The sequence below is a fragment of the Primulina eburnea genome, chromosome 1 (genome assembly GCF_022965805.1).
Source record: "Primulina eburnea isolate SZY01 chromosome 1, ASM2296580v1, whole genome shotgun sequence".
Taxonomy (NCBI): domain Eukaryota; kingdom Viridiplantae; phylum Streptophyta; class Magnoliopsida; order Lamiales; family Gesneriaceae; genus Primulina; species Primulina eburnea.
Genome location: NC_133101.1, coordinates 59,258,465 through 59,285,656, shown reverse-complemented (window position 1 = coordinate 59,285,656; position 27,192 = coordinate 59,258,465). Strand labels below are relative to the sequence as shown.

The window sequence follows — 27,192 nt, the reverse complement described above, 5'->3', positions numbered from 1 at the left end:
CCAATCAACCCATAAATATTATTATTTTTTATATCAAAAATATTAATTTTCATATATATATACAAAATTGTAATAAGTAGTTTTGTTCGAATTGATGAACTTGAATTTTACAAATCAAAGCTTTAGTTTTTTAAATTATTAGATTGATGAGTGAATTTGAAATTAAAACACGCAAATGTATATAGCTAACATAAGTGATTTCAAATCATTTATTAAAATTTCAAACCAAATTGATATAGTGAATTTGAGACGTGAATTTGAAATCAAATCCACTAAAATTATTCAATTCGAACACGACCTAAAGAAATCGAACAATGTAAGGCTACGTTTGGTAGGAGTGATAGGATAATTAAATGATTAGTTATCGGAGTGATTAAAAAATGAGAGATATAGATTAATAGTATGGTTTGATAAAGAACATGTTGTTTGGTATGATTTTTAAATGATTGATTATTTATGTTCAATTCAATGTAATGACAAAAATGCCCCCATTGATATTTAAATATGCATTTTTGTAGATATAAATAAGATAAAATATGTGTTTACAGAAACTAAATCCGAGTGTACTGAAGTGGCCAAAAAGTGTGCTACAGATTTGAGTCACGACTTTTTCCTCAACCCAAATCCAAACCCTAACGTCCAAATTCAAATGGGGAAATCGTAACCCGAGTTCTGATTTCTTCATCGTTGCTTCGCGAAGCTGGGTCGATGGAGGACGACTGGAAAGGTGCTTTTTTTGAAGAATCAGTGCTGATCTGTTTCGCGCATATCTCTGTAGAATTTTTATTCCACCAATTACAGGTTTTATACTATATCAGGTTTTCTTTCGTGGTAATTCGAAGGTTGTGAACGTGTTCTCAGGATTTCGTACCGACTTCAGTGAAGATCACTGCCTACTTGTAAAGTATAGCTAACCGAGAAGATGGTGATGTGTTCTAACTCTAATATGTTTGCCAACTGGATTTACATATATTATTCATTTTGGGAGACGCATCTGGGAACCAATTTTTGTTGGTTGTTGCAGTCTTATGTGTAAATTATGTTTGCTATGTTAATTTCTCCACAGTAGCATTCAAACGGTTTCATTGCACTCCACTAAATGTGTTTTCGAGAAATATTTTTTTCTTGTTAAAAAATTTTCTTCATTAGTTCAAACGAATGCGTTGTACGTATATATATTGTACACTGTACCAGGTTTTGTGCTCAAATGTTTTTGATTGCAGCCTAAAACCTATGTAGTTTTTGTTGGACGGAAATGTGGTGTGTACGACAAGTGGTCTGAAGCAAACGCCGAAGTTTGTAGATTTCCTGGGGCTTTTTTCAAAGGATACGAGAGTAGGAAAGAGGCCGAGGAAGCATATGATAGTTACTTGAGGACGTCAATTAAAGGTTCATGCTCGCAGCCTAATATGTCGACGTCCAACAGTAATGATCATGTCGCCAATGAACGTAAGGGTTGTAAGAAACTAGGTGATTTACTGAAGAAGAACGAGGAACAGCCATTGCCGATAGATGATAAGATTTTGTTTATTTTGGTTGGTGAGAAGGGTAAATTGGGTAGGTAAGGAGTAAGTATGAGTTCCTGTTCATTTGAGGATAAATAATACCAGCCAAGAAAAGGGACTAATGTCTTTTCTTTTCATGCCACTACAGTGCCTCTATCACGGGCTTCAGGTTATCATGTGTGGAGTAATAAACGAGTCAAACAACGGATAATGTAGTATAACTTTCTTTATCTTGCAGTAATCAAGTGTACCAAACGCAGCTTAAGGGTCTCATTCAATTCAATAGGGGATTATATTGAATAATGGTGAACAAAATATCAATTGCGATATTTTATTTATATTTTTTAACTGAATGCATGGGCTCTTTTGTGTTGTCTGCCTTAAGAAACTTCGTTTTTGTTATGTTATGACAAGCCCATTATTCATGAACGTGGATATATTTTGTAACTCAAGATTTTCAACTTTATTTCCCCCAATCGTAGTTCAATTTTGATTTACGTGGCGTGAATTTTGTTGTTTTTCCCCCCCATATTTTTCATATTCTTATCGATTTTATTTTAAGTTTTTGAGAAATTATAATTTCCGTCATATATCCTGATCTTTTTGCAATTCTAGTAATTTTTATTGTCAAAAGTAGGTTTTTGTAATTTATCTTTCAGTTTTTTAAAATCTCAGCTATTTTTTTATCAAGAGTGATACCTCATCGATATTCATATAGGTGTGTACGATAGGTGTACATGATATAAAAAAAAAGAATATATATATATATATATATCATTAGACCTAACATAATAATCATGCTATTGTTGATACTTTAAATTTCAAAACCACAACAAGATCTTTAAACATTCATGTAAAATTATCAGAAATAAATACTTTAAGACATACCGAAATCCATGATAAATAATTTGTCTTGGATGAAGCCTTCCACAACCAAATCTCCTTAATTTCTCAATGGATCAACAAGTTTCTCACTTTTGATTCCTATTAGAATTTCCTTAATCCTCTCTTAAATGAGGAAGGAAGAATGACTACATATATGTATATATAGATTTGGTTTGGGAACTACAACCATTCAACATGTCCTTTCAATTTGGACTTAGGTCATCTCCAACCCAAAACTCTATTTTAAAGCAACTCTATTTTAGAATAGCGTATTTTCTGCACCAAATACAATATTTATCTTCAACCCATCTATTTCAAATCTTACTCTAAAAAGAATATTCTCGAAATATTCTTTTTTATTTTATTCATTTAATTTTTTTTGTGTTTTAAATGTTTTCAAATCTTACAATTTGTGTTTTAAATGTTTAATTGTAAAATTATTATAAAATATATTTATATAATTAAATATTTTAATTATTATAATTAAATATCTAATTATTAAAATAATAAAATATCTAATTATTAAAAAAAAAAAAGAGAACTGCTCTGCGCCAAATGTGGCGCAGAGAAGAATGGAGCTGCGCTATTATGCCCAAGCATCAAAATAGCGTGAAATGCTATTTTGATGCTTGGGTTGGAGATGTCCTTAGCAAAGTAATTTGTCCCTTGTCAAACACCACATTAAATGACACATTTTCATTAGAATCTCATCAATCATAATCTATATGATTTCTACACATTAAATTCCATACTTTAAGGCATTGTTTGGTACATGAGATATTTTTAAAAAGCCCATGATAATATCCCATGTTTGGTATATTTTTAAAAAGCCCATGATAATATCATGTGTCCTTGATAAATAAATTTTGAGAATGATGAAACATCATTTGTAAGAGGTGTGATAATTTTAATGTAATGATAAAATATATTATAAATAACTTAATTACCCTCAATTTAAATGCATTTAAGTTAATGTTAAATGTTTATTAAATACATACATATATACAAATATATAGATACATATATATACACACACAAATATATATATACACACACACACACACACATGTATATATATTTGATGAAATATAAGTTTTTGTGATAGGGTTAATTTTGTCATTACAATTCAATATATAAATTTAATCACTCTTGTTAAAATCATACCAAACATTCAACATATTATCTTATCATTATATTTATCATTGATTTATCCTTATACTGTATATCCCTTACTTATCATATCTTATGTACGAAATTGTACCTAAATATATAATTGAGTAGACTTTATAAATCACTTATCAGACTCAAAATTAATTAGATAGTATATATAATATAATTGTTATTTAAATATGTAAGCCCATTATAGAAAATAATATTTCTAACAACTATATGCCGCAACTTAACTTATTATAATTATACTAACTAAAATGATTCTCTTGTTTGCATTTGTACACCATTAGTTCGATACAATTTGTTTTTTTTTTACTTCAGACACTATATTCATTATATGAATAAAAAACTAATACATCATAAATCAGGGACGTAGGGGGCATGGCATGATCCATCTCATATGATCAAACGTAGAACCAATAGACCGAACTAATGTATAAACTATTTGATTCGCCAAGGGCGGATTTAGTGTAGGGCGAACGGGGGCCACGGCCCCCCCAAAAAATTTAAAATTTTTTTTTAGTATATATTAATTTTTTTTAAAAACTAAATATATAAACAAATATATATATACATGGCCCCCCCAAAATGAATGATACGTCCATGTATCTCAGTGGCTAAAGCCAATTATAACATTTGCTCCACCCGATTTCGAAACCTGATCCCTCACTACAAAAAAACGGACCCCATAGCGACGATTTTGTTAAAACCGTCGTTATAATAGCGACGGTGTTTACACAAACCGTCGCCGATCTAGATCGGCGACAGTTAGGTTAAACCCGTCGCAATATAGCGACGGTTTTGACAAGAACCGTCGCCGATTTGTTAAGAAACGTACGGTTGATGTTTTGTTCAATATAACCCGTAGGATTTGTCTTTTCTCTTCTAAATTTTTGTTTGTCTTTTGTAAGCGGCCCCCAATGTCGAAATCCTAGATCCGCCTCTGTGATTCGCTGATCGTTAAATAAAAACAAAAGAGCAAACGATTTTACAGCCATCAATAATCAAATCAATGTGAGAGGAATATAAACTCGACATATGAAGAGCAAAAAATATTTCTCGGACATTAGATTCCACAACAACATTCTGGATCTGCAATGCTTTAATCCAACCGAGCTAGTGCTTATTGGATACGTGATTAATATTATTTCAATCAATCAAAATGAGGACCATCTTGCGTACTTCATATTTGGTGTTCCAAAGCTAATATAAGCTCTCTTACTTGATGCAAATTCCTCTTGGCATGCAATTATGAAACAAGTTCTATGTTTAATGGAATTTCGTGTAAAATATATACTACAAGAAAACATGTCTTCAACAATACTCAAAAGACAATGATTTTATAGAAAAACCCTTGTGTTTTTACTTTTAACAACGGTTTTAACAAAAACCGTTGTGGATTAGTGGTAAACGCTGTGGATTAGCGAGTTTTTTGGACAAACGACAACGGTTCTAGCGAACCGTTGTCGATTAGTGTGTTTTTTTTTGGAGAAACGACAACGGTTTTAGTGAACCGTTGTTAATTAGCGATGTATTTAGAGAATAACGGTTTTATTAAAATCGTCGTGATTTTTAAAGTAGCGACGTTTTTAAGACAGTTTAATAAACAACCATAGCGAATAACGGCCCTTTAATAAATAACCGTCGCAAAAAATCGTCGCAGATTGTCTATAAATACTCGCAGTTTTTCAAAAACTGGCAGTTACAACGGTTTTCTGGCAACTATTTGATTATATCTAGATGCTGATTATACCATAATTATAAAAATTAAGTGTGTGTTAACTGTAATTTTGAAATAAGAAATAAAAAAACTAAAAAATATTGAATATTTGTCCTTGTTTTGATGAACACTTTCAAAATTAATTTTTTTTCTCATAATAATTACAAAGCTAATATAAGTTGATGCACATTTTTATCACATTCAAAATTTTGTTATATTATACATAATATATATATGTATATATCTGTGTGTGTGTGTTTTTTTTGGATGCTCACCATGGATACATGATACTCATATATATATATATCTTGGACATCTACAATGGACGCATTCTATCGATATATCAATAGATGAACAAAACATCAACGATGAACACCCATCATGGGCACACGACATCAATCTATTGATAATATCAATAGATGAACAAAACATCATCAATGTTCAAGTATGTGTCCAAAAAATAAAATATATATATCTAAATCGGAAGACCGCTATGAATTCTCATGCAACACCACGACTTGGTAGAATCTGTTCATCAAAAGCATCCGTAGGATTGTACGTTTGATTTTTTGAGGTTGAAACGCAGGAAGTACCACAATGCCATAAAAGTACAACAAGCCACTGCATTTCGTAGATCACGAATCCAATTGTTATTTTTTTATTTTATTTGATATTTGAAAAGATCGTTTAGAAAACGCCACGACCTCGAAAATATTTTAATTATGATTAAAAAGTGGTTGAGCGTGGGCTTGAAAGCAGGTGATCCAAACCCGGACATGTTTGCAGGAATTAACCGGAAACTATAAACGGCGATACGTCCGAAATTTGATGAACTTCTCTTTCCGGCTGATTTCGGGGTCAGAGAAAACACACAGATCTTACCTGTATGCGTGTGAGAGAAAGAGGGGGCAGCGGAAAGCATACTCGTTCTCTCCAAAACCCTAATCGCGTGCACAACCGGAGGACTCCCGATTCTCTATATTTTCTGCAAATTACCTGACCCATCTTTGTTTGAAGAAATGCTTTAATTGTAAATTTCTTCATGCCTTTTATTGCCATGCTACTGATATTGCATGAGTAGTTATGCAAAATGTTTTTTTTTTGGGTTCCATTAACCAATATTATTCGGATTATGTGATCGCCATTTATTTTTTATTTTTGGATGGATCAGCTAATTGGAGAGATGCATGGGCTGGAAGGGTGATTAATGTTTTGCTGTTTCTGCTGAGGTCGGCTGTCGCATAGTGGCAGAAGGAGTAATAGGATGGACCTGGTGGCAAGTTGCAGGGTAAATTTAGTCTTGATTCAGGATTTTGTTTGATTCTGATTTAATGGAATTGTATCCTATTTCCATTTTTTTCTGCTAACGTGTTGTGTGCGTGTTTTTGTATTTGTTTTTTTTTTATGTTTATTATTCTGTTTCTTGCAGTGGTTGCCATATACATCACTATTAGATTGATATGCTGGAAATGTTGCAGAATGACTGCAAATGTTAAATAATTAATTATTTATATGGAGGCAACATTTGCTGATGTTTCATGGTTTCAGTTGAACCGGTGTTGTGTTGTTGCATGTGCCTTTTGTTGACTTGTATGTAGTTTGAGCTGACTGAACCATTCCAGCGATGAGGAAACGTCCCTTAATGGTGTCAAGTATTCATGCTTAACATCTTTTATAACAAGCACATGTTAATTGCTAGTTGCAAAAAAGAAAAAAAAGGTTATAATCATGGAAGTTAATCAATGAGAAAAATCTTCGCTTGTGATCTGATGTCATATCAGATATCAAACTGAATTTACTCTTTTTTGTGTGTGATACAAGCTAACCGAGAATCTTCAAGCATGAGTTCTTGACCTTAACCTGTCTTATTTGGATCATTGTACTTTGCCTAGATTTCTAACAAGCCCACTTGGGAATGCAGTTAATCTGCTCTGCAAGGGTCTCTACCATAATTTATCTCATCAAGGGAATATAATATGTGTTTCTATCTAGTATTTTATCCGCATCTTGCGGTATGTCTTTGATTCATTTCAGTTCAAGGACTCTGAGTGTCTGATAGCGAAAAATATGCTTTGTTTGTTTTGATTTTGTAGTGGACCCTTCCCTATTGAAAACCCTGATTGAGCTTAATTTTTGGAAAACGTAATTCCTCAGTCTAAAATCAACTTGTGACTTTGCATTTTCAAAACAGTTATATCAAAATACAACTACTGCATGATCATACCTTTTACCTCTCTTACGTACTGACCTGTCATGTTGATATTTCTCATTTTTATTTAATATAATCATTGTACTCATTACACAAAAGCATACCGTCATTTTCAAAATTTACATCCGAACACCATTCAAAAGTAAAAAAAGTCCTGCAAAAATCTTCTGAAAAGTTTTCGAATCTAAGACAGGCAAAAGCCAAACCTAAATCACATTAGAATCTCTCTTTCCCTAGAAATAGTGTCAATTTTCGCTCCAATATCTAAACATGTCTGCTTGTTTTTGTTTTGTTGTAATATTTGAAGGGAGTTGGGGATGTTTCTGTTAAACTGATGTTATTTTATTTTCTGCAGGACAAACTAGCATACTTTCGAATAAAGGAGCTCAAGGATGTACTCACACAGCTAGGGCTTTCAAAACAGGGAAAGAAGCAGGTTAGATCAAAGAAACATATTCGATGTGGGAGAGTTCTTACTAGAGAAGTTTTGCGCCTCTCTGCCCTTTTCCTGTATTTTTTAATCTTATTTTGTGGCCAAGACAGAATTTGGAATGTTGGAGTCAATATCCATTTTTTTTTTCTTTTGTGGTTTTTGTTTCCTTCCCCTAACTTATGATCTTCTTCCTACTATTGTAAATAAAGCTCTTCTTGATCTGGTCTTCATAAGTTATCGCGAGCAGTCTATTACACTAAAGTGTTTTCCAACTTCCGTGTTCCATTTTTCTGCGTTTGAAATTCTAAATAGTTCATACTTGAAATTAATTTGTTTTCTAGACTAAACAATGAGTTTTGTTTCATGCAATAATTTTTTGTCGCTGGCATCACTATCCATGTCATTATCTCTTCAGCTCTTGGACATTTGTACTAAATAAGTCATTTTTTGGTAGTAAATAGAATAATACATTGATCATATACATGTATTGGTTGTGAACAGGACCTTGCTGATCGAATATTGGCTATTCTCACTGATGACCGAGGTACACGATGATTCCATGTTTTAAGTTTCTTCCAATTCCCTGTGCTGATTATATCTTGTAAAATAAAAGGAATTATCTGCCATGGTTAGATGATATATTTTCTTCTATGGTGATTTACATCCTAGGCTCTTTGAACTGTGATTGGCAAAGTGGCGCTGCCTGAACATCTTTTTTGCGAACCAAACTTTAGCTTAAAAGTCTTTCCTGAGTAAAGAAAAAAGATGATTTTGTTTATAGATGTCCACGTTAGTTTTCCATATGATGGAAATGATCATCGTCTCACTAAAAAGTATATCAAACATTATTCTTAACATATTTAATTATGAAATAATTTAACATTAATCTTGTATCAGGTTTGTAATCATTTTGTGTAATTTTTTTTTTATAGAAAAAGTTAATTTCTACTGCTGTTGCAAGTTGCAGCTGATCAGATAATTTTCAATTCTAATATCTGGATACATGATATATTTTTGTCTGCTAATTTTCAAACAAGGTATAGTGGTAAACATTTTCTAAACTTATAATTGCTCCTCCTATAGCCTTAAATTTATTATCGAGTATCGGGATGTTCTTATTCTACTGTACTTGAAATAGATAAAACTTTTTGAACTGAAAGCTTCTCTTCATCAGCAGAATAGGTATGTTAAGATTGTCTACGTATGTGCATTTCAAATGGTATTTTAACTTGGATTCGGCCAAACCTATTAAAAAGAAGGATACTTGCATGAAAGAAAAATATAATCCCAATCTTCATTAGTTGACTCCTCACCATTTCATGTGGCTCTCTCATGGCATATTAACTGTCTCCCTTGAATTGGTTTCACAGTTAAACCATGTAGATCATCACATTTTGAGAGCCAATGTATTATGTATGTAATATCTTCTTTATTGGTGTCTATGTTAATAATCTAGTCCTTAAATCATTAATGTGCGTGATAAGCACAATTCTTATGCAAATTAGTTTGGTCGTAAACAAATTTTCATGTTCATAATGCCAAGAAGAATAAAAGTCACCACAATAGATCCTTGGGAAGGAACTCGAGAAAATTCTCAAGAAAGTCATTGCTTTCTCAAAGAATTGACTTGATCTAAAATTTCTTAGCTTATTTTTTGTATATGAGAGTTTTGGTTAGAACCCCTTCATTCCAAGACTCCAAAAATGCTTTTGTTTAAATGATAAACAAATTACAGAATCACATACGAAAATTGAAAATGCATCCTTGCTTGCTTTTCGCTGAAACATATGATATTTGGGTGTCACAATTTGTGACAATGATATGAGCAAATGTGCATGCCTTTTTAAACCGTTGGCCACACAGCTTTGCGTAATTGTTGTGCCTAACAGTTTCAGTAATGTGGGCCAAGAAAAATGCTGTTGGAAAAGAGGAAGTGGCAAAGCTAGTCGATGACACTTACAGGTGATTTTTGTCTGTCTGGTTCACTTAGAATTATATTGTGACAGTGTTATGGTTCTTCATATCACATTCTTTTGTTTGCTTAGAGCATCAAGTTATACCGTAGTTTTTCTCATGTATTTTTCAACATAAAGAATTCACTCTGTGAAGTCATAGTGTTTCACTTAAAACTCTCTAGTTAAGGTGGCAATATTTATCTAAAATAAAGATGGAGGAAAAATTTGGGAGGTAATACTCAGGAGTCGACGGTAGCGAAAATCTAATTGCTTTTCTCTGTTGTTGATTTTATTCCTGTTTCTCTGTTATTTTCAGAAAAATGCAAGTTTCTGGTACGGTTGACTTGGCATCAAAATCTCAAGGTGTCTCAAATAGTAAAAATGTAAAAACTGAAGAACAAATCGAAGACTCTTACACTACAGATAAGATACGCTGCCTCTGCGGAAGCACTCTGCCAACTGATTCTATGATCCAGGTCCATGTTTTACATGCTGCACATTTTACTATCCTTGATTTACCATTTAACCCTCTTCTTATGGTAATTTTATTACTGGATTAGAGATTCTGTCACCACTTCTTATTAGCCTCAATGACATGTCCACGTGTTTGTAACTGTATTCGTTTTGGAGCAGTGCGAAGATCCTAGATGCAATGTCTGGCAGCATATGACATGTGTGGTGATTCCGGAGAAACCTATGGAGGGTGTTCTACCAGATACTCCAGAGATTTTTTATTGTGAAATTTGTAGGCTAAGTCGGGCTGACCCGTAAGTGGCTATTTTCACGTTTTCCATTTGTATTTTCATTACGTGAATTCAGATCCTATCTCATGTGCATTCCTAGCTTATTTTTTTTGCTGGAACTTGTATCTTATATAATGCTTCTACTTTCTAATTATTTGTAATTTTCAATTGTTAGCTTTTCTATAAGTCGGTTATTAAAAAATTGGAAAACACGGGTATATTTTGCTTTGTTGTCAATTTCTTTTCTAATCTTCCTCTTTTACAATCTGCTTTAACTTTTTGCTGTTTTGAGGATTTGAATGTTTTGTTATCTAATACTAACTCCCCTTGGTTCAAGGTGTCTTGGCATACACCTCTCTTGCAAGATTGCTTCATAAAGATATGAACTTCAATAAAATTTAAAAAGTAGTTATTAATCATTTCTTCTGCCGCTTAACAAGATTTTGGATCAAGTGGGTGCTTTCATTGAGGTATTGATATGCTGAAAAATAACGTTGGTCAAACAGTTAGTTCTGGTATGCCAGGCAATGGCAAATTAATCACGCATTTGGGAAATTTTCTATGTATAGTGACAGTGGTCGAAAGGGTAGGAGTTTCATTGACTTGTTTATACCTGGTAAAAAGGTCTTATTTTCAGAGATATTTGTTCTGTGATTTTGGGTTAACATTTGTCAAGGAGTGTCAAGGAATTCCTCATTCTCCGTTCTTAATTTGTTATTTCCTTTATATGTTTTTTCTCCTGAATCCTGATTATGTCGTGGATTTTGTTGTCTTTCATATGCAGATTCTGGGCGACAGTTGCACATCCTCTTTATCCTGCAAAGTTGAACATCACGAACGTTCCGACAGACGGGTTAGCTGATGTTATCCCTTTGTTTATCTTAAGTTTAAAATTTAAATATTTGATGCAAGTGACTTTTATTTGCTCAATCCTATTTAACTTGGATATGACCCATTGAAATTTATAGCTTCATTTGTTTGGAAATATTAAGTCACAACTTGATGTTAATATCCATTTCCAGTCTGGCGTTCCTAAGTTATGGTAATTTGGGTAAGCAAAAATTTGAAATTCTTTGCAACATGTTGATATACTATTTATAATATTTTGACACAACTAGAACTTATTGGGCGGAAGTTGCACTTGTATAGCTAATTGATGAATTTGGTCCATAATTCATATTTTATTCATGAAAATCATTTGGTGAATCTGGTATTAAGAATTTACAGATGATCACGACACTTTAGGAGGATTCAATTGATTAGCATGTCCATTTCATGACCATATTTTTCCTATGAGCGATTTGATTTGCCAGGCGTGGCATTCAAAAACAACTTAGTTGTGATAAATCAATCTGTTAGTGGTAATCCTGTTGGGTTATGTGGTTTATTTTTCATTCCCGAAATGGTTGGATTTGAGGTATTTGGTTTGGGGTAAGTAATCTTAATTTTAACATTATTCTTGATTTGGAACCAGGCAGTTCATATAAGTGATAACATATTTGGGCTTCATTTACCACAATCACTCTTTCTGTCCTTGGCTAGATGTGCTGAAATAGATTTAAAAACTAGTTGGTGTGATTTGGTTAATAAGCCCTAGCAAATAACAATCAAAACGAAACAGAAACTTAATCTTCAATGTAATTATAACCCAAGAGAAAACCATTTTTTTAAAAAAACTGAATTATCAACTTTGCTGTTGTTGTTATTTGACGAGATGACTGAATTGTGTACACCAAATTTCTGCCTTATGTTAGCTTGCTACAGCCAGTCTAGAATGGTAGGGATTCAAAATTGTGCCTGTCATACATTGGATTTCAATTTTTCCTTCTCGGTGTAAACTCATTTTTTACTTTTCTTATGATGCTCACTCAGGCTCTGCTTTCACCTCCATTCTGGCCATATTTTTGCCACCGTGGATAACTTTTAACTTTTATATTGGATCTTATTCAGTGATGGTTCAATCTCTTTGTTTTAATGCTTTTAATTGTTATATTTCAAGTTTGTTACATGACCATGCAAGTTTTGCTAACTGGCAGCAACTGATTGACATTTGACCTTTTCAGCTCAAATCCTGGCCAGAGCATTGAAAAAACATTTCAACTCTCTAGGGCAGACAAGGATTTGCTGTCAAAACAAGATTACGAACTTCAGGTTGTTTAGGGTTGAGTGTTGTATAAGGCAATATTTGTTGTGCAGGTTTATAATATTTTATGCTCGTTGCATAATGAATATGTTTGTGCTTTGATGACCAGGCATGGTGCATGCTTCTGAATGACAAGGTGACATTTAGGATGCAGTGGCCACAATATGCAGATCTACAGGTCAATGGTATTACTTCTACTGTGAATGCTCAACCTTTGTAAAACAATGATTTATTAAATAACAGTGTTTATTTTTTTTTTCTTCCTTCATCCAGTTTCCTCTGTAAACAATGTTTTTTTACTTGCACAGTTGAAATTTAACATTGATGATACTGCTTTGTGTGTACGCTGCAGCAAATAATGCACTGTCATTTAAAATGTGTGATGAAAACATTTCATTATATATGCAAAAGGCTAAGTACCTAATGTACATTGTGACACATGCTTTTCAAATTTGACATGTGAACACAACCTATGATCTTTTATAATATTCTTTGACATTTCTTATCTATTCAAATGACATTTTTGGATTTAACCCCACAGGTGTACCGGTGAGAGCAATAAACAGACCTGGCTCTCAGCTACTTGGAGCAAATGGTCGAGATGATGGGCCGGTTGTAAGTTTTCAGTTTCTTGACAAGTTTCTATAACCGTTTTCAAACTTTGAAACTGCCTTTTACTTTTATTATTGGACGATGTTAATTTCAACCACATTTAGCCAAGCTGTCGAATGTTTGTCGTTGGATATATCCTTGAAAATAAAAAAGCGAAAGTATATCGTCATTTGAAGTGCTGTAACTGTGAGACCTGTGGAAATAACGAGCATGCTGCTTGGACCTCCTTTAAAATAACCCCCATTGGACATGGCAGTCGCAGAAAAATCAGATACTATTTAACTCTCGTATGTGTGTGTGTGACATCATGAAAGCGAGACATAATGAAAGCAATACATAAAGAAAACTACGAGTCTAAACTACTTAGTTGTAAAGCCTAGGTGTAGAAAAGCTTCCTCCATAAAGAAAAGCCAACCATTCGGGGTAGACTCCATTGATCAATAGGCTTTGTACTTATAACTTATAACTTTAACATTATTTTGAAACATACGTTCCAAAAAATTCATCATCTTTTGTCGAACTTTTTTCTGGTACGTGTTATGTCTCACCGATTTTAACAATTCATAGCATGTAATTGGAGGCATGACAGAAGTTTGATCGACATGAGGGCTTTTGAATTTTGATATTAAGCTCCAAAAATGCCTCGTTCTTGAGGTGATGGCATGCCACATGTGCACCGACTGTCCTTGTAAAAGGCATGCCTTCGCAGGACTGCTTCTTATGATGGCGGACAATTGATGTCTGCTGTTGTCATTTTAACTCATTCTTTTTAACACCAGAAAAATCAAATCCAAGCTTTCCTCTCATCTGATTCAACAATTTCATCGCATGTATTAATCAGTATTTCATTTGTATCGATCTCCGTTAACAAGTTGGGTCCACTACACAAACTTTGTTGAGTTCGAGTGAAAGAGATGAACTTCACATCATTGTTATGGTGAAATCATCTGAAAATTTATCCACAGAATGAGAATAATATCACTCCATATCAGTTTGCTTGGTTGTCTTTTTATTACTGTTTTTTATGTTTTTCTTTTTCTAGATTTTCTCATCACTTGTTTATTCATATGTTATTTTCATATAAACATGTTTTTCTGTAGATTACTCCATGCACAAGAGACGGAATAAATAATATAACCGTAACAGGCTGTGATGCTCGCCTATTTTGTGTGGGAGTTAGAATTGTAAAGCGGCGTACCCTGCAACATGTTAGTTAAACTTCTGGAACTTTTAATTCTGGACCTTTTTTTAGTCATTTTTGTGGCATTATCATTTGATTGACTCAGAGTAATTCATGAGACTAGTTCACAATTTTCTGGTTTTCGTTGTCTGAGTCTCATCATTAAGACTTTTCTGGTGTGCTCATCGTGTTTTTTCTTTCGCTTCCATCTGTGCAATTTATAAACAGTTGTGTATCCTCGTCTATTTTTAAATAACATTTGTTTGGGGGTGCGGTGGGGGGCATTATTTTACAAAAAATTTGCATGTCTTCTCTATAAAAATTGTCCGGGTTCTGTAATTTTTTGAATGATTGCACGCTCCCTTGTATGATTGCATTCTGCAGAGTGAATCTCTTTGAAAAAATTGTGATTTTCCGGCATCCCTGTTATAATTTCTGTTTTGTTATTGGCTGACATAATAGCATATTGTCCATCGTGTTCTTAGGTCCTAAGCATGATTCCAAAAGAGGCTGAAGGTGAGGGATTTGAGGATGCATTGACCCGTGTTCGTCGTTGTGTTGGTGGTGGGGATACCAAAGAAAATGCTGATAGTGACAGTGATATTGAAGTTGTTGCTGATTTTATTCCCGTCACTCTTCGGTGTCCTGTAAGTAGCGTAGCCTCTTTTGCACAGGAAATGTAGGTCATGGTTTTAGTTAAAAAATTTATGTGTATATGTTGCACCCGATCAATATATTTTAAAGAACCCCTCCCCCCACCGTTTAATCTCAAAATATTTTTATTTTTATTCTTATTTTTCGAAGATGTCAAATTGTTTTTATTTATGCTTCTTTTTGTCACTCTTTGTATCAAATATTACAATTTTCTGCACCGGCGTTGTATCTGTATGCATTCCATTCGAGTATTTTATTTTGGTAGTTGCTAATCTTGATGATTTAAGGGCAGGAAAATATCTTCGGTTTCCTTTTTTTTATTTTAGTGTGAATAGAGGACGTAATTTAAGTTAAGAGACATTTTATGTTTACTGTTTTGTTTCTCGCTTTTTCCTGTAAGTACTGTAGCCTCTTTTACCAAGTTGTTGACACTGATTTCTTATTAAGTTGATTGGAACTTATTTAATGCTTCCCATTCAAGTACTGAATCCTTGGATCAATTGGTTGATTGGTTTTGTTTCCAAACACATGTTTTCCCATTTATAAAAATAAAGATAAAGACACTATTATCTCATTTTTTATTTTCTAAAAACTCATTTTTACATCTCTTCTTAATAAAAATTTTCATCCCTCCCACATAATATAGAAAAATAAATAGCTAGACAAAAATTATACAGTTTGACTTTTATAGTAAAATTGTTTTTCGTAAAACAAAACCACACCCATTTGAAACAAAACCAAACATACCTTTGTAGGTTGTTTTGGAGAAAAAATGTTTCCTGCTCTTTTTATTTCGAATCTGTCATTTCTTTGCTGGATGCTGCTTTCAGGCCTGGAAAACTTGATAAAAAGGATGTCTATAAAGATTTGCTGTTTCTTTTGGCATGTGTTTTAAAATTTCACAGTGCATCATATCTGTATGAATAAAACTACATTGACAAGGTACTAAGGTCTTCTGAGTGTTTGTTACAATTAGTATGCTCTAAATATAAGATTTCAAAGTTAGACATCTATAGCTGCAAATGTCATCATTTTTTATGCATAAATCAATCAAGTGTCAATTTTGCCGCTGTTTTGGTATCATGCAATTCCATTTGATTTTTTTTAAAATTTTATATGTTATTATTAAACCAATTTTTGTCAACAATTTTGATTTGTTTCATACAAGAATGCTGTTTGTCGAGTTCCTTGACATGTTCTCATTTTTTAATGGAAATCATGGTATGGTCGGTGCATGTGATTATGTGTGCATCCTCAAAACTACCTGATTGAGCTTATTTAGAATTTGTATTGGTGTGCATGCATTCTTCAGATGAGTGGTTTAAGAATGAAGGTTGCTGGGAGATTTAAGCCCTGTGTGCATATGGGCTGTTTTGATCTTGAAGTTATCGTGGAAATGAACCAACGCTCGAGGAAGGCAAGTAAATGATGCCATATATATATTTAGCCTTCCTGCAAATGGGAGATTTTCTTGTCTAGTAATTGAATTCCTATTCTCGTGAATATCACATGATTGATTTCTCTGGTACTAAAATGTATTTATGATCATCTAACTTGTACAACCTTTAAAATAATGTGTCTTGCCCTTCTTCCTCACTTATGTTTTCATTGTTGTTGTACTGGATCCAGTGGCAATGTCCTATTTGTTTGAAGAACTATTCTTTGGAGAAAATTATCATAGACCCATATTTCAATAGAATCGCATCTCAGGTATTGGCTACATTATGCCTTGAGGCTGAAGATATCTTTTTTATTTTTTCTTATGAATGTTATGCTTTCTAATTTTATTTTAGATGCGGAGTTGTGGAGAAGATGTCACAGAGATTGAGGTGAAGCCAGATGGTTCTTGGCGTGTAAAGGCAGATGGCGATTGTAGAGGTCTTGGAGAGCTTGGGCTATGGCATTTGCCTGATGGTACCGTCTGTGCTTCCTCCACGGAGACTGAATCAAAACTGAAACCTGAATTTAAACCAGTCAAACAGGAAGTTGGTGTTGGTTCTGATAATCACGCTGGCCTGAAACTTGGTATTAAAAAAAACCAAAATGGTCACTGGGAACTCAACAAACCTGATGGCATGCTTGGGATCTCACTGGCAAATAGGTTCCAGGAAAATTTTGGGAACAACGATCAGATTCAAAATATAATTCCAATGAGCAGCAGTGCCACTGGAAGTGGCAGAGATGGTGAGGATGGTAGCGTCAACCAAGATGGTGGTGGAAACCTCGATTTTTCCACAGCCAATGGCATTGATTATGAATCTTTTTCTTTGAACATTGATCAATCAAGTGGATTCAATGACCAAAATCCTTCTGCACCAGCTGGGGATATTGAAGTTATTGTACTCAGTGATTCAGATGAAGAAATTACGCCATTAATACCTTCTGAAGCAGTTTACAATAATTCTATATCCGATGCTGGAGCTCCATTTACTAATCCACAAGATGCAATTCCCGATTCTTATTATGATAATACAAACCTTGATAATGGTGGAGGTTCATGCCTCGGCCTTTACAGCCCAAATGACGATGAATTTGGGATCAAATACTGGTCGATGCCTTCTACTAATCAGGGAGTCCCTAGCTTTCAGTTATTCGATTCTGATGCAGAGGTTCCCGACCCTTTAATTGACATGCAACATGGTTCTCTTAATTGTTCATCGACCATAAATGACTTTGCGTTGGCCGCAGAGACTGGCATGGGACCAGCAGCCTTCATCCCTGAGTCTACTGCTCAGCATTCAGATATAAATAATGGCTTACTGGATAATCCTTTGGTGGTCAATGGTAATGATCCTTCGCTTCAAATATTTCTCCCCACACGGCCATCTGAAACACCTGTGGCACAGTCTGATTTGAGAGACCATCAAGAACATTCGCATGGTAGCATTAGTAATGAGGACTGGATTTCTCTTAGGCTGGGCGATGGTGGTGCAGGTGGTCAGGTCGATTCAGCAACCGAGAACGGTTTGCGACCAGGACGACATTTAAAATCAAAGGATGGTGCCTTGGGTTCGCTAGCAGACACGGGTATGTTTCATTGAGTTCTCTGTTAGTTGTTTATGGTTCAATTTTGATAGTCATTCGTACAATTGTCGCACCTTACCTCTCTCATTAATTTTTCTTTTCTTTCTTTATCTACAGCATCTTTATTGCTTGCTATGAACAACGACGATAGGTCTGGTAAGACAATTAGAGAAAGATCAGATAGTCCCTTTTCATTTCCTCGCCAAAGACGTTCTGTAAGACCAAGATTATATCTATCTATTGATTCAGAATCGGAGTAAAGCCATGGAGTTGGTGTATTTAAGGGAAACATATTTCACCAGCAGCCTTGAAAAGCCCCGCAGAATGCTGTCAGGCGCTCCCAATTGGAGAAAAAGGTTTTCCAGGATGATCCATTGGTATTGAAAGTGCTAACTGCATTTCCTACGGCGATAAGACTCATCGTGCTGATATCAGCGCCTGGGATAATTTGTTTTCATAATCTAGGCAGGATACATCCCACCCAGACAGAGACAGGTTAGCATTCATTGTTTTGGCCATGTTTCTTGGTGATTTTCAGGTCTAGTGCTACTAAAATGTATATTTGACAGTTACATTATTTGGAAAATGGGAAAGAATTTCATCTAGTTTTGCTTTTGAGATAGTGGGAAGGCGTTAGGTTAGGGAAGCATGTTCCCTTGTGGTCTTAAGGAGAATGTAGCCTGTATATTTCATAACATGGATTAAATTTCTATAGAGATATATATGTATTATACTGGTAATAATATCCTCTTTGTGATGACCAAAAAATCCAGTGGTTTTTTGGAGAGTGGGATTTATCTATTCGGTTAATCAAGTTTATATCAGGTCAAATACATACATATATATATATATATATATATATATATATATATATGTATAATATGTATATGTATTCAGTGTGTTGTGAAAGAACTTGGTTCGACGAGGGAATTAACATGTTATTTCCTTGTTTTTTGGTTCGTCCTGGTACAAGGAAATTGTTCAGATTCGTGGGTGCGAATGATACCTATTTGTGTGGGCTTAGTACTAAAAAGATGCAATTAGGATAACGCACTCCAATAAAAAAAAATTCAAATTTAATTTAAAGAGATAATATAGTCCCCGACTTTGGATTTTCGGGTCCCCGACTATTTAATTTCATACTCGCACAAGGAATTGAGTTTGCACGATAGAGATGCAATATATATATATATATATATATATATATATATATATATATATATATATATATATAATTTTGGTGGCTTGTTGTGCTGTATAAATTATATTATTTATATTATAGTAAACCTTAGTATGTAATGTGTAGACGTACGTTTTGATATGATAGACCATAAGAGTTATTATAACTTAAAACGGTCTATCATATGGTACATCTTTATAGATAACATGAAGTTGTGTTTATATATATATTGTATGTATATTATTTAATTTATAATAAAATAGGGTAATTTAGAAATAACAAAAAAAAAAATTGAAGATACTTGGTTCTCGCTTCGAGAAATCAGAAAATTTCCCCTAATTATTGCAATTTTAAATATTTAATTATCCATATTTTTAGTTAATTCTCCAAAAGCTAAAATGAAAATTAATGTGTGCAATATTTCAACAAAATGAAGGGTCGAAACACTTTGTCCACAGTAACCTAATTTGAAGTAGAGTTGAGTAGGATGACAGTTTATTTTATGATAATTTCACAAAAACGCTTATATTTAAGTATTTTTTGAACCTAATTATACAAAAATCCAATTTATAATCCCTAAACCCTAAGCTTATTTAGCCATCGATTCGCAATAAAATATTAAATGAATTTGTATTTGATATTATGGTTTACCCATATTCCCAGACAAATCTTCATTAGGGTTGTTATGGGTTTAACCAGTGTTCTAAAAAGTCCGCTTAAGCTTAGTTTGACTGGATTAAGCGTAATTAAGACGTTTAATTAAGTGTATTTAAACACAATTAATCGCATATAATTATTTTTTAATTTTTCTTATTTTGAAGGTATGTTTTTTATTTTAAAATAATAAATTAAGTTTATAATTTAGATGTTTATTTTTTACTTTTAATTATGATTAAACATGTCTGATAATAATTTGACAAATATTTAGTATATTTTAATAGTGGTCTAGTTGCAAAAACAAATAAAGATTGTAATTTTGAGATTTTTATGCTTTTATAAATATGAGAATTAATGCATCAGACTTAAATTGATAATATTTATGTAATATTTTATCTAGTTATTGTTTAGAGATAATTACAATTATAATAAAGATAAAAAACGTTTTTTCACGCTTAAACATGTGTTAATCTCGCTTAAGTTTGAAAAGCTTGGAGCTCGACATCTGCGCTTCAGGACACTTCACGCTTTTTAGAACATTGGTTATAACCAAGCCAATTTTTTTTTCCTTTTTACTCATACGAAGGGCCAAAATATATTATACGTATTTAAATTTTGTTCTATTTTTTTAATAATATAATATATAATTTATTATATTAAGTTCGAACTTAACCTAACTATTAACTACAATTTATGGATCCCTCCTTGCCCATATTAAGAAATATATTGGTATTTTCTATTGATACCGATTAAATTTGACAGTCAGGAAAATTATATGTTCGTGAATTAAGTAATATCTTGTATATTTTTAGTATAATTCATATGTATCATTTTAGTAATGAGTTTGACTATTATATTCGATTCAAAATAAAAAATGCGTAATATGTAAAAAATCTGGTTTTTGTTTGCACTCTTATATTTATTTTTATATTTTTTCAAATTTAAATTTTAGCTGTTAATCTTTTTTTTTTTAGTAATTTTAATCATATTTGAGATGTGATATTGATGTTGCCGATAAAAACAAAACTAAAATTATAAACAAACTAGAATATATATGACTCAAATCGAAATTCAATAATATAAAAGACTAGACATACAAAACTAAAATACAAATTTTCAAAGATATTTATATATAAAAAAAGGTGTATATTGAAGTTGATCATATTTGTATTTATCTTTTATTATTGAAGTATTAGGAGAAATAATTCCACGTACGGTAGGTACGAAGATAGGATAAATATGCCGATATCAATTGAGGAAAATTAAAAGTTTATTCCAATTTCCATATAAAATGGTGGCAATTTCTGTTGATCACGGTACTTCCAGCGGATATATATATATATATATATATATATATATATATATATATATACTCGCTCGAAAGATTTAGTCATTGTTACTACTGCTACTATACGAGATGCAGAAGTTATCTGCAATTGGATCCGTAGCTTCGTTGTTGTTTAGAAAACAAACCCTCCGTCGTCCTCCTGTTGCCGCCTTTTCTACATCCCTTTTATTTGATGACACCCAGAAACAGGTATTTTTTATGATGATTTTTGTGTGTTGGGGGATTTTTTAGCATTCAGATTTGATCATGTTTCGGAATATACTGCTACCAAAGTTATGTGCTGGCTGATTGTTTGTTTCATCGTGTTTGTGTTGCGCGATTGGGTTTGGTTTTAGCAGAAACAGCAGTCTGATAAAATGGTGTAATTCGTCAAGTTTCTCTCCAATGGGTGTTTGATGTTAAGAAAATAAAGTTACGGATCATGATTCATGACTGAGTGATTCCGAATGTTCAAGGATTGAAGGTTTGTTTATTTCATTGATTTTGTTGAAAGAGAGAAAAGAGTAACGCCAAATAATTTCATTGAAGATAAGGCAATGCAATAGGAGATTTGAACGGAAAGAAACCAACTTTGGAATGGCTGCAAACGATGGGGGTTCAATTTGGCGAAATTGTATCCGGGTCTCAAATTTAGATTGAAATAATTTATATCAAAGTCTGAATTTTGATTTATTTTCTAGTTATTTATTGGTTAAATCTGCTAGGATGAATCTCCAAGTGGTTCCTTTTCTGTTGACATTCATCTAAGCATATTGAGGAGGTTGGTTGGAGGTTTAAACTTCTGAGGTTTGTGATTGCAATTCGTGTCCATTTTAATAAGGAATTACTTTGACATGAGTGAACATGGAATGCAACAATACATTCTAATTCTTTCTTTTTCATTTATTACTTGTTGTATTTGAGGAGTTTTCAAGTTCTTAAACTTCAAGGATTTTGCATGCATTTATGTCAGGAAATACGCTTGCGTACTATGGACAATATTTGATGATGTATAATCTCTGGAGTAATGTTGTAACTAAGTTCATTGAATTTGGTTCTTTTTGTGCCGACCATTGCTTGCGTATTGTTTCTTATGACATCATACTGTTTAAGTACTCTATTGGTTGTGTTTGTAGTTCAAAGAAAGTGTGGCCCAGTTTGCTCAAGAAAACATTGCCCCACATGCCTTGAAAATAGACCGATCAAATTACTTTCCAGAGGTCAGGTTACCGATGTCTCTTTTTTTTGTGTTGAACTACAAAAATCGATTGATTTTGACTTCATCAACTTTCACAACAGGAAGTTAATTTGTGGAAGCTGATGGGGGATTTTAATCTCTTAGGAATCACTGCACCAGGTACAAACTTTCAATTTGGAAAATTTTCCTACTATACTTTTAGTCATTTGTAAGCGGGTGGATATTTTTGGTGATGGTGGGTACAAATTTTCTAGTCACCAAAAAGAATCACATTAAGTAAAAATTAAAATGTTGCTGGGATTCTGTTTGGTTAGTTTTTCTTTAGAGAGTAAATAACGCGTGGATATGAAAATTTACGAAAATTTATTTTTTTAAAGTAATTTTTCCTATTTTGGATGCACAGAACATACTCCAGTGTTGCAAAAATACCACTTAGATTATTTATATGTACAGTCTATCTTTAATTTAAATTAAGATAACTTTTGGAAAATAAATTAAGATAACTTTTGGAAAATATAAAGCAGCAGTTGTGAAATATTTGTGTATTTGGTGTCATAAAAAAATTGGCCCCTGAATATTTTTGGAATTCGTTATTTAATTTATGCCTTGCCAAAATGCATCTAACATCCAACTTATTGAACTTGACAGAGGAATATGGAGGGCTTGGTCTAGGCTATTTATATCACTGCATAGCTATGGAGGAAATTAGTCGTGCATCTGGGTCAGTTGGTCTGTCCTATGGTGCACATTCTAATCTATGTATTAATCAATTGGTAAGTGTCTCAAGCTTAAGTTCTTAGCTACCTTACAGTCATACCTGTTAAGATTTTGAAACTTTGATGATATGCAGGTGAGGAATGGGAGTCCTGCTCAGAAGCAAAAGTACTTGCCTAAGGTTTCTCGATTTGTTTCCATGCAAAATCTTTTGGATACTTGTTTTTGCCAATAATTATATTGAAATTACTTTGAGTTATCCACACTGTTTTATAATTGAGAAGTGTCCAGAGATCTTATTAGCTTTAACAAAACCATCACTCCAGGCAACTTTACTAAAAGCTAAATCTTAATTTATGAAATGGTCAAACAAAGCATTGCCATTTTTGTTTTGAGGGAAGACTATTGACTTTGGTTTGATATTTACCTAACTTTCATGTCCTTTAAAAGGTTTTATACCTTAAACTTAGTTATTCTGAAGGTTCACGTGAGGTAAAGATAGCTCTACTGTTACAATTTGCAACATATTATATCAGTTTAAAATTTTCTTTCTTCCGGTTTTCAGGTTTTCTAATGTTTAAATTACATAGTTTTGTATGACATATATCTTTTCTTTAGATTTTTGTGTTCCATACAGTTGCTAACTTGTCTCTCACATTGTTCTGATGAAGTTAATAACTGGGGAGCATGTAGGAGCTCTTGCCATGAGTGAACCTAATGGTGATTCTCGTCTGAACCTATCGTCATCTTGACATACAAAAGCCACAATTTTCGTACTGACTTGAGCAACCGTCTTTGTGTTATTTAGCTGGTTCGGATGTCGTCAGCATGAAATGTAAAGCTGATCGTGCTGATGGTGGGTACATTCTTAATGGGAACAAAATGTGGTGCACCAATGGTCCAGATGCTCAGACTCTGGTATTATTCTCAAGATTCAGAATGTTTCTGCATGATTTCATGAATGCAACTGGAATTATTTTCTTTTTTTCTTTTAATTTATCTAGCTGAATGTGATTAGCCCCTGGCCATGACAAATTGTATTTCCTGGAGATAAGAGCAAATCAATTCTGATTGCCCCCATTCTTCTGGCAGAGAACTCATCTTTTTGTTACTAAAGACTGCCGAACATACTGATGAAATAAAATCTTTAAAGCTAATTTGTTCATTTATTGATCGAATGATGCAACATAATCCATTTCACATAAAATTATTTGGAAAATAAAATTTGAAACATTCAAATTGGGATGTTTTCTATCAATTAGCATGAGTATTAGTGAACTTTACTTTAATATGTGCAATAGTATTTAAAATAATTGAGAATTGTAAGCATGGTGATGCATGCTGTAGTTTAGGACAATTCTTGAAAATTTTCAACATGCTATTTTGCTTTTGGGTTTCAAAAGTTATTTCCAACTGAAGAGCATCACCTACAAACTGAGCGGTTGGATATAAATTTGTCTCAGTGGTGAGATATAGAATATTTCATGTTGAAATTTAAATTCATCTTGTAAGGTTCTGGACGTCGGGTTGGGGACTCTATCACCGATTTTACTTTTTTCAAAACTTTAGAGCATGATGCAGTATGTGCGAGAAATGGAACCTAGCACCACTGTGGCATATATCATGAAACCACTTGTACTCTTGTAGTTAGCCGCATCAGAAATGAATATTAGGGGTATAACAATCGTTCTGACAGCTTTTGACGCCAGCTGAAGATAATTTCTGAATGAGGGTGAGCTAAATGTCAACCCTGTGATGAGCAGTAAAATGTCTATAGTCTTTTGATATTTTGTATATTGGTGTTGACCTCAAGAATCAGTGTTATACTGTAACATACTAAATTACTAATTATGTCTGACAATTCACATCTATTTGCCCGATTCATTTCCGTTATCGTCATTTTCTCATCATTGCTTAGATTGATGAATCAGGTTGTCTATGCGAAAACTAATATCGCAGCCCGCTCAAAAGGAATAACAGCGTTTATCATAGAGAAAGGCATGCCTGGGTATGTGCAATTAACTGACAGTAGTGGTTCACCCGTGTTTATGACTTTTGTCTGACTAAGAGTTGACTTAGATAGATTAGACTGGCAATCAAACTCAAATTATCTCAGGTTTTTGTCTATGGTATTGTTTTATTAGATGATAATAATTTAATGAGATCCTTTACTGGAAGATCTGAATGACCAAATGCATGTGTACCCTGCATGATATCTATTTAATCTAATGCATTACAATGATAAGAATGGAGTGAAATTAACTGAAACTTAGGTACTGTGTACTTTTGGTGGCAGTATTTTGACATGTGTTTTTTCCTCAATGTCATTTCTGCAGATTTAGTACCGCCCAGAAACTAGACAAACTTGGGATGCGTGGAAGTGATACGTAAGTCTGATTTCCAGATCTTTAATTTTTTTCTCTGCGGAGAATATGTGCTCACTTTAGCACAAAATGTCATGGTTGTGGGGAATCAATAAATTGCAGGTGTGAGCTTGTCTTTGAAAATTGTTTCGTTCCTGAAGAAAACGTTTTGGGCCAGGAAGGGAAAGGTATTAAGTTAACATCAGTTTAAAAAATAAACTTGGCTTCAATTCTATGATATATATTTTTTTCTATTTTCAATGAAAAGTTAAAAGTCACCCAGACAGGGCTACGCGAAATGAATATGTAACATACGTGGAAGGCTCATAGTTCCTTTGTTGAAGTTTGGAAGACCGAATAGTGTTTCTGCCTGAAGTATAATTTTTAATTTGAGATTTTAAACTTGTTTATCAGGAGTCTATGTCATGATGTCGGGATTAGATCTGGAGAGACTTGTTTTGGCAGGCGGACCACTTGGACTCATGCAAGCATGTCTTGATGTTGTTCTTCCTTATGTTAAGCAGCGAGAACAGTTTGGCCAACCGATAGGAGAATTTCAATTTATTCAGGTTCAAACAACTTAATAGCAAAACCAAGAAGCCGTAACTGGTTTATTCAAAAATTCAACGGCAAAGATTGATATTTTTGGTCTCAAAATGCAGGGAAAGATTGCTGACATGTATACTTCATTACAGTCTTCTAGGTGGAAGATTTAGATCACCTTTAAACTGATATATTTGGATCACCACTGATGTCCCTACTATTATGGATTAACTTTTCCCTTCTTTGCAGGTCATATGTGTACTCAGTAGCACGGGACTGTGACAATGGACAGGTCGATCCAAGGGTGCGTCAAGCATTGTTTTTAACCTTTTTTTTCCTTCCTTTTTTTAAAAGGTTTCGGTGTGTCTTGAGTTCTCACGTCCACAAGACTAAATTTCAAGTATCGGTTGTATGCTGTCTTCCAGGACTGTGCTGGCGTTATACTTTGTGCAGCTGAAAGAGCCACACAGGTTGCTCTTCAGGTTGGAAGATCCTCTTGATATTACACCGATGTGTCTTGAATTTATGATTCCGGCACGATCATATAATTAAGCGGGACATGATATTTCTTTCATGATCTTCTCTCAATCATGAAAGTAGGAAAAAAGAGTTCTGTAGTAACTTTGGTTCTTTTTTCAGGCTATTCAATGCCTGGGAGGCAATGGTTATGTAAACGAATATCCAACAGGTCGTCTACTTCGAGATGCAAAGTTGTACGAAATTGGAGCTGGCACCAGTGAAATAAGAAGAATGATAATCGGTCGTGAGCTCTTCAAAGAACAGTGAGCTGGAAGTCAGGAAGAAACATTCATGTTGTTAGTGGGACCATGATTCCCAATGCTAGATGTTGTGAATTGCAGGATCTTAGCATCTTCTAAGATATTATTGCAAACATTATTTAATTTACAGTTAAATAAGTGATTTTGAGTAATTTTTATTTGAAAATTATAAATTTCAAATTGAACCACCTCTTTTGT

General features: G+C 33.5%; 2 protein-coding genes and 1 long non-coding RNA gene across 5 annotated transcripts; all 3 read left to right on the top strand.

Annotated features, from left to right (window-relative positions):
• The first annotated feature begins 492 nt into the window (after positions 1 to 492).
• On the top strand, positions 493 to 1,479 carry LOC140813252 (uncharacterized). Its single transcript, XR_012113865.1, has 3 exons — positions 493 to 727; positions 862 to 925; positions 1,224 to 1,479. It is a non-coding gene; the product is annotated as an uncharacterized lncRNA (long non-coding RNA).
• A 4,547-nt stretch (positions 1,480 to 6,026) lies between these two features.
• On the top strand, positions 6,027 to 18,978 carry LOC140835048 (E3 SUMO-protein ligase SIZ1-like). 3 transcript variants are annotated; one of them, XM_073200375.1, is made up of 18 exons: positions 6,028 to 6,310; positions 6,452 to 6,568; positions 7,845 to 7,925; positions 8,424 to 8,466; positions 9,812 to 9,884; positions 10,194 to 10,353; positions 10,511 to 10,644; positions 11,405 to 11,473; positions 12,684 to 12,771; positions 12,873 to 12,948; positions 13,305 to 13,378; positions 14,476 to 14,583; positions 15,041 to 15,202; positions 16,522 to 16,626; positions 16,839 to 16,919; positions 17,003 to 18,236; positions 18,351 to 18,389; positions 18,483 to 18,978. In XM_073200375.1, the coding sequence occupies exons 2-18, from the start codon at positions 6,545 to 6,547 to the stop codon at positions 18,491 to 18,493; spliced, it is 2,562 nt and encodes an 853-aa protein (XP_073056476.1). In that variant the 5' UTR covers positions 6,028 to 6,310; positions 6,452 to 6,544; the 3' UTR covers positions 18,494 to 18,978. The 3 variants fall into 3 exon arrangements, with proteins under 3 accessions (XP_073056467.1, XP_073056476.1, XP_073056459.1); XM_073200366.1 differs by having other exon boundaries at positions 6,027 to 6,266; positions 6,450 to 6,568; positions 18,351 to 18,978; XM_073200358.1 differs by having other exon boundaries at positions 6,029 to 6,310; positions 18,351 to 18,978.
• Positions 18,979 to 21,412: 2,434 nt separating this feature from the next.
• On the top strand, positions 21,413 to 27,182 carry LOC140835039 (isovaleryl-CoA dehydrogenase, mitochondrial). Its single transcript, XM_073200345.1, has 15 exons — positions 21,413 to 21,607; positions 22,534 to 22,617; positions 22,697 to 22,754; positions 23,244 to 23,368; positions 23,446 to 23,490; positions 23,981 to 24,029; positions 24,118 to 24,227; positions 25,241 to 25,317; positions 25,646 to 25,696; positions 25,796 to 25,860; positions 26,087 to 26,241; positions 26,335 to 26,375; positions 26,465 to 26,519; positions 26,641 to 26,697; positions 26,855 to 27,182. The coding sequence occupies exons 1-15, from the start codon at positions 21,488 to 21,490 to the stop codon at positions 26,999 to 27,001; spliced, it is 1,239 nt and encodes a 412-aa protein (XP_073056446.1). The 5' UTR covers positions 21,413 to 21,487; the 3' UTR covers positions 27,002 to 27,182.
• The last annotated feature ends 10 nt before the right edge of the window (positions 27,183 to 27,192 follow it).